The sequence below is a fragment of the Tarenaya hassleriana genome, unplaced genomic scaffold, assembly GCF_000463585.1.
Source record: "Tarenaya hassleriana unplaced genomic scaffold, ASM46358v1 Cleome7, whole genome shotgun sequence".
Lineage (NCBI taxonomy): Eukaryota > Viridiplantae > Streptophyta > Magnoliopsida > Brassicales > Cleomaceae > Tarenaya > Tarenaya hassleriana.
The window spans coordinates 4,347,521-4,354,370 of NW_010969548.1; the positions used below are offsets into that span (position 1 = coordinate 4,347,521).

At 42.2% G+C, this 6,850-nt stretch overlaps 2 protein-coding genes across 7 annotated transcripts; both read left to right on the forward strand.

Moving 5' to 3' along the window:
• The first annotated feature begins 421 nt into the window (after positions 1-421).
• On the forward strand, positions 422-3,912 carry LOC104801351 (GRF1-interacting factor 2-like). 6 transcript variants are annotated; one of them, XM_010524591.1, is made up of 6 exons: positions 2,195-2,283; positions 2,627-2,734; positions 2,916-2,992; positions 3,106-3,199; positions 3,274-3,538; positions 3,655-3,912. In XM_010524591.1, exons 3-6 carry the CDS (start codon positions 2,943-2,945, stop codon positions 3,729-3,731), a joined length of 486 nt encoding a protein of 161 aa, XP_010522893.1. In that variant the 5' UTR covers positions 2,195-2,283; positions 2,627-2,734; positions 2,916-2,942; the 3' UTR covers positions 3,732-3,912. The 6 variants fall into 6 exon arrangements, with proteins under 6 accessions (XP_010522888.1, XP_010522891.1, XP_010522890.1 ...); XM_010524586.2 differs by lacking the exon at positions 2,627-2,734 and having other exon boundaries at positions 422-2,283; XM_010524589.2 differs by lacking the exon at positions 2,627-2,734 and having other exon boundaries at positions 423-2,283; positions 3,274-3,511; positions 3,596-3,912.
• Positions 3,913-4,815: 903 nt separating this feature from the next.
• Positions 4,816-6,004, forward strand: LOC104801356. The gene has a single exon (XM_010524598.2). It carries the CDS (start codon positions 4,891-4,893, stop codon positions 5,818-5,820), a length of 930 nt encoding a protein of 309 aa, XP_010522900.1. The 5' UTR covers positions 4,816-4,890; the 3' UTR covers positions 5,821-6,004.
• Positions 6,005-6,850: the final 846 nt, after the last annotated feature.

A 6,850-nucleotide genomic window follows, 5' to 3' on the forward strand; every position in this document is an offset into this window, starting at 1 on the left:
GTCTTCCTCAGGAACATTTATAATAATTATTATAAATCTAATTAAAATATAATATGATAAAAAAAAAAAGCGTATAGTATTGCTATTCTGGTTCCACTGAAAGCAACCCTTTTAAGTTGGCGCCCGACCACTTATCTTAAGAGAAACCACAGGGAAAATAAAATGGATTACGTGTATTAAGTCAATTTTGGTGCAATATATGTAATTATATATTTTAATTTTTTATATGATTGTTTAAGCAATATCTTAAGGTCAACGAACAATTAAAAACCAATTTATGCAATAACTTACTACAATTTTAAATATATGTTTATATATATATGTATAATGATTTGGGGGTGAGTTTGATAATTACTTGGTGAAGGATAAAACGAAGGAAGTAAAGCAAAGCGCGAGCCTTCCTTCCCCACACGGATCGCTTTCCTCCACATGTTTCCCCGAATAAAAACTACGTGAAGCTAAACCCAAACCCAAACCCAAACCCAAACGTCTATAAAATCTATATGTAGAAGCCGTGGACGCTCATTGTCAAAGATCGTGATTCTTTTCAAGATAAAATCTTTCTCTTTAATTCCTTCGTTTCCATCGAAACCCTAATCTCTGTTTGGGATTTCACTTCCCGGGTCCGAATCATTTTTACGCTGGTGGAATCAGGAATGGAATTGGAAGGTCAACGAGTCATGAACGCGAGTAGGATGAAGATGATGAAGAAGGAGGAGGAGGAGAAGAAGAAGAAGAGCATATACGTAATATGCGTGAGCTTGCTAATGACGAGTCTGTGTGGAGGATTGATTCTGACATGGTGGCTTTACAAATACCATCCCAAGAACAGTCATCTATGGATGGTCCCTCCGGGTCTTGTCCTCTTCCTCACCCCGGTCGTCGTTTCCGCCTCCGTCCTGTTCTCTCACGTCTGCGATGACACCGACGACCCCGAGGCTAGTGATCATTCCGGGCCAAGATTCCGAAGTTAGATGAGAGCAAAAATGGTTTAGACTTAGGTGATTACAGATTGCGATTTTGTATAGATTTTGTCCTTCTATTTTTGTTCTTTCTGAAGCCAGATTCGCTTGAAGTTGGCCATCCTGATAATAAAAACCCTTGAGCTTCTTGGATTCTTTAATCGCTTTCTGTCATCAAGAGAAGAAATCTTTAAGACGTTGACTGGGCTGCAAATTTGAAAGGGGGAGACTGAAAATTTTTGGAGCAACAGTGTTGGGCGATGATGCAATGACAGGACAGGAGTGATTACAATACGGAGGGGGATCCAGAACTAGTGTGAGATAAACCCACCTGCTCCAAGTTCTTCTTCGTTCCTGATAAAACCCACCAAGAGAAGGATGACCAAGATTGGCCCCATGACCCGGAAGAGATACATCTCCAACCCGGTCGGCTCGGGCCGTCGGGTCCAGGCCGGAGGGAACAACCGCTTTCAAAAGCCCGCCTTCAGGACCACTACAGAATCTAAAATCGTTAAAAGGCCCATTAATTTGGGTCATAGATTCGGGCCGAATCATACGGCCCAGTTATGACTTACATTAGATAAAGCCCAACGAAAGACGATCCATAAATAAAACTTGCGGTACTTTATTCCTTTTGTCTATAATGCGACAACTTGGGAACAATTAGGGATAGTTCAGACCAGTTCTGTCCATCTCCATGAGATGGGATGGGAGTATGTTTTTTTCTCGCCATCATTTTCTTTTGTCCTTTTTCCGTTTCGTCTCTCACTTTGTTTTCTTTTAATTTTCTATTGGTTTCTGATTGATTTTGGAGGTTAGTAAATTTTTTAATTACAAAATCTTCAATCCCATGATGCACCTCACCTCCATTGTTTTTTTTCTTCTTTCTAAAACTTCATTCTTCTGTCCTTTTTCTTAGTGTCTTCGTCGGGGGGTAGTCGAAATCTGTCGCACTGCGTTTGGTGAGAGAAAGTCGATCATATTTGCAAAACAACAAAGGTTTTCTGTGACTTTTTTTGCCTCAAGTTCCAGAAACCTCGCCGATGTCCAAACGAACCAAAAGTCTTTAAATTGCAGGGAAATCAAAATTTCTGTTGAGTATTACGTCCCTTTCCTGCATTGGGCTTTTGTCAATTTACCATCTGATCGAGTTGAGTTGGTGAAATTTCGAGGTTTTTTGAGTGGACGAAATTAGGGTTTGGGTGATTGGGCGACGGCGAAGTTTTAAAGACAGGTCCACAAGATGCAGCAAACTCCGCAGATGATTCCAATGGTTCCTTCATTTCCTCCGACAAACATCACAACCGAACAGATCCAAAAGGTCCCTCCTTTCTCTCTCTGTGTTTGTTTTCTTGTCTGTTACTGTTGTCTTTTTATGGTTTACGTGATGGGCAAATCGATTAGCTCGTAGATATTCACTTTCTTTTACTGGCTTTCGTGTTTTTGTGGCCGCTTGGTGAAATTTGGCTGCCATGGTTTCCGAAATGTTTGATTAATCCTTGTAGAGTTTCACTGGATTAGGAAAAACGGGTGCGGTCCGCTTGCCTGTAAAGGAGACAACCATAACTGCTCTCTGTGTTTTTTAGTAGTTGTTTGTTCTAATGGGCGGATGGCTTTTCTCTCGAATGATGGGTTAAAAAACATAGTTTGTTTCCGATTCGCAGTTTTGTTTTAAATTTATTTCTGGAAGAAATGAGAAAGTTCTGGAAAGACTGATGACAACGAGGCGTTACTTCCGCTGATAGATTGTTGTTTAAGGACATTCTCAAAGGGTAAGTGGTTCTAGTAGTAGTTTGAATCTTCCATTTCAGTTCAAAGGATCTCATGACTCTGTCTCCCTTATGAATTGTTGGGTTCACTTCGTCTTCCATATGCTGTAAATGGATTGTGTGTATGCACGTGCGTGTTGTCATTCAAGTTCCACATCTTTGATCCACTTGTTGCTTGATGCAGTACCTTGATGAGAACAAAAAACTGATCATGGCGATTTTGGAAAGTCAGAATCTTGGGAAACTTGCGGAGTGTGCCCAGTAAGTGGCCCTTTCCGAAAACTGTACTTGCCGTTCGAATATTTTGTACCGTCGAGTGCCAAGCTTCTCTTATGCCCTGTAGCAGAGAATGATGTTATATACATATAAATCAGGTATCAAGCTGTGCTCCAGAAGAACTTGATGTATCTGGCTGCGATTGCCGATGCTCAGCCTCAGCAACCGCCAGCTCCATCGGTGGCTCCCCAGGTCGGGTGGTAATTACTCAAACTATGTAGCATTTTTTCCAACATGATATGATATGATGTGATATGATATTTCAGATGGCACCTCATCCTGGAATGAGACCACCAGCCTACTTCATGCAGCAGCAGCAGCCACCCAACGTGATATTCCCTTCGAGGGGTCCTTTACAATTCAACAGTCCTCATCTTCAGCAGCTGCAGGACCCACAAGCCGCTGCTCATGGCCACTTTGGCATCGGACCCTTGGCCGTCAACAACGGGCCCCAACCTGCCACGACCAACCACCCTGAAACCTCTCTTGGAAGCGGCGGAAATGGTGAATTGCGTCCTACGTCATTTTGTGGTTATGATCCGTTCTATTTTCCGTTCTCATGCCACTGATACATGTTCATAAACTCAGATATCGGATTCTCACATTTACCGGTGGACTGATGATGTACCTTTGTTCCGTGGCAGCAGTGGGCCGGAACGATGATCGTGGTGGGAACAAACAAGAAGGATTTGATGCCGGGCATAGTGGAGGAGATGGAAAATGAAAGAGAAAAGGTTCCGAATGAATTTGGTTTTGTTGATATTAGGATTCATGCCCTTCTAGCCTTAATCTGTCCAATTAGTTGTTGGTTTCTTTCACGATGATATTATTACGGTAGTGTTTTGAAAATGAAGGTTGTTAACCGGTTCTGTATGGTATCAGAACCGGTTTAGTCTAGTGTATGAAACGACCCCCACTCGGTTTTAATTCACGGTCGGGAAAATGGGGCACGAGATGTACTTGCGGAAAGTATTGGGGTCTAAATGTATCGATTTGAAAATGAGGGGGCCTTTATACAACTTCTACTGTTGCAACACCCAAATCTCGTCATCACTGTTGGGCCTTGTTTTAATAACGGCCCAAGCAAACCCAATATTTAAATCGACCGAGAATTGTGATCCAAAAAAAAAGAGTTAGATATTTGGAAAGTGTTATATCATTTACGGATAATACGTGCGGGCTATTTTATCAAATAAATATGTAAAGGAATAAAAAAAATTACGGTTTTGATTCATTTGTATACGCAAATCATTTGCATTAAAATATATGTAATCCATATATATAAGTTTCTATTGAAAACAAATTTATATATTTCTATCCTTAATATAAAATAAAGTTCGCCAGAAAAATTATAAAATTCCACACAACCAAAAAGCGTGGGGACAAAAAAATGCGAAAACTGCATAAAACAAATATTAGCAAATATACATATATATATATATATATATAACTTTTATTTGACTTGTCTCTTCACCTACATAAGCATTAGATAAACGAATGATAACTTTTAAAACATCAACGACTACAAGGTGATGACATCCTAACCCCCTTTCCTATGTCCTCTTCCTACTTTTATTTTTAATTCTTTAATTAACTATTACATATATTCAACAATTACATTAGTTTTTATTTTAGCATGTTTGTACCAAAATGAAAATGTAACTTTCTATACACGTAACCCTTCCAACTAACCAACAATTTAGTAAACAAAATTACCCACCGAATATCAATAATAATTCATTTCCACGATCCAATTATTTAATCTTCACTACGAAGTGAATAATATGTTATTCAATATAATCACATGTGTGTGTGTATATATACAGAGAGAGAGAGAGAGGCCACTCCTATGTTCTTGTACAGTCCCCCAGAAAAATCCAACAATGAAGGAGGAGCGGCGTTTTACTCGAAATCCTGATACTATCCAGTCCATGTCAAAGTTTATGAAAGGCAAGACGGCTTACGTTATCATCCTCCTACTAACCTACGCCCTCGGCTACTTTTCAGCCTCTTACCGTCGCCCGCCGCCGCCACCGCCGTCGGGGGCTGTACGGAAGGGCTGCACAGGAAAATCCCAGTGCCCGATGGACAACTTCCGCGTCACGACTCGGTGCGGCGACCCGGTCCCGCCCGAACTCGTCCGGAAAACGATCATCGACCGGGTCTTTAACGGGACATCTCCGTACGTCGCCTTTCCTCCGCCGTACGCCTCGGAGCTCCTCCGGCGGACACGTGTCAAGGGCTGGGGCTCGTACGGAGCCGTGTTTGAGAATCTCATCAGGCGACTAAAGCCCCGTACGGTCGTCGAAGTCGGGACATTTCTCGGCGCGTCGGCGATTCACATGGCGAATCTCACGAGTCGACTCGGCCTCGAGGAGACGCAGATTCTCTGCGTCGACGATTTCAGGGGATGGCCCGGGTTCCGTGACCGATTCAAGGACGTGGGAATGGTAAACGGCGACGCTTTGCTTCTGTACCAGTTTATGCAGAACGTGGTTAACGCGAACCGGACCGGTTCGATATTGCCGGTCCCTTTCTCGACCGGTTCGGCTCTAGAGAAGCTGTGCGAGTGGGGGGTGAAGGCGGATCTGGTGGAGGTAGACGCCGGCCACGACTTCAACTCGGCCTGGGCCGATATAAACCGGGCAGTTCGGATCCTCCGACCGGGCGGAGTCATTTTCGGGCACGATTATTTTACTGCGGCAGATAACCGAGGAGTGAGACGAGCAGTGAATTTGTTCGCTGATATAAACCGGTTCAAGGTGAAAACCGACGGTCAACATTGGGTAATTGATTCAGTTAATGCAATTTAATTCTTTTCCCTTCGCCGAGAAATTTAAATTCAATGGATAAAGGTAAATTTGATGTGGATGGATACAGGGTAAGGTATTTTTATGTACCACAAGGGCACAAACTTGATTTAAACGGGATAAGGTTCCTGTCCACCTCTCACGTCTTTTTCTACAATCTTAATAATAAAGGTTTTTTTGTGTTGAATGGTGTTTTATGAGTTTGACTTTCTCATTGTCCATTTATCAAACAATACGTCCTTGTGCGAGAAGGACCAAACTCTAAATAACATTATCAATGAATCTCCCAATAAATTGAAATTTTTTGAATTAAACCCCAACCATTTATTTCTCCTATATATATATATATATATATATATATATATATATATATTGTGACGACGTTGGAATGGATGAAGATGATGAAGAAGGAGGAGGAGGAGAAGAAGAAGAAGAGCATATACGTAATATGCGTGAGCTTGCTAATGACGAGTCTGTGTGGAGGATTGATTCTGACATGGTGGCTTTACAAATACCATCCCAAGAACAGTCATCTATGGATGGTCCCTCCGGGTCTTGTCCTCTTCCTCACCCCGGTCGTCGTTTCCGCCTCCGTCCTGTTCTCTCACGTCTGCGATGACACCGACGACCCCGAGGCTAGTGATCATTCCGGGCCAAGATTCCGAAGTTAGATGAGAGCAAAAATGGTTTAGACTTAGGTGATTACAGATTGCGATTTTGTATAGATTTTGTCCTTCTATTTTTGTTCTTTCTGAAGCCAGATTCGCTTGAAGTTGGCCATCCTGATAATAAAAACCCTTGAGCTTCTTGGATTCTTTAATCGCTTTCTGTCATCAAGAGAAGAAATCTTTAAGACGTTGACTGGGCTGCAAATTTGAAAGGGGGAGACTGAAAATTTTTGGAGCAACAGTGTTGGGCGATGATGCAATGACAGGACAGGAGTGATTACAATACGGAGGGGGATCCAGAACTAGTGTGAGATAAACCCACCTGCTCCAAGTTCTTCTTCGTTCCTGATAAAACCCACCAAGAG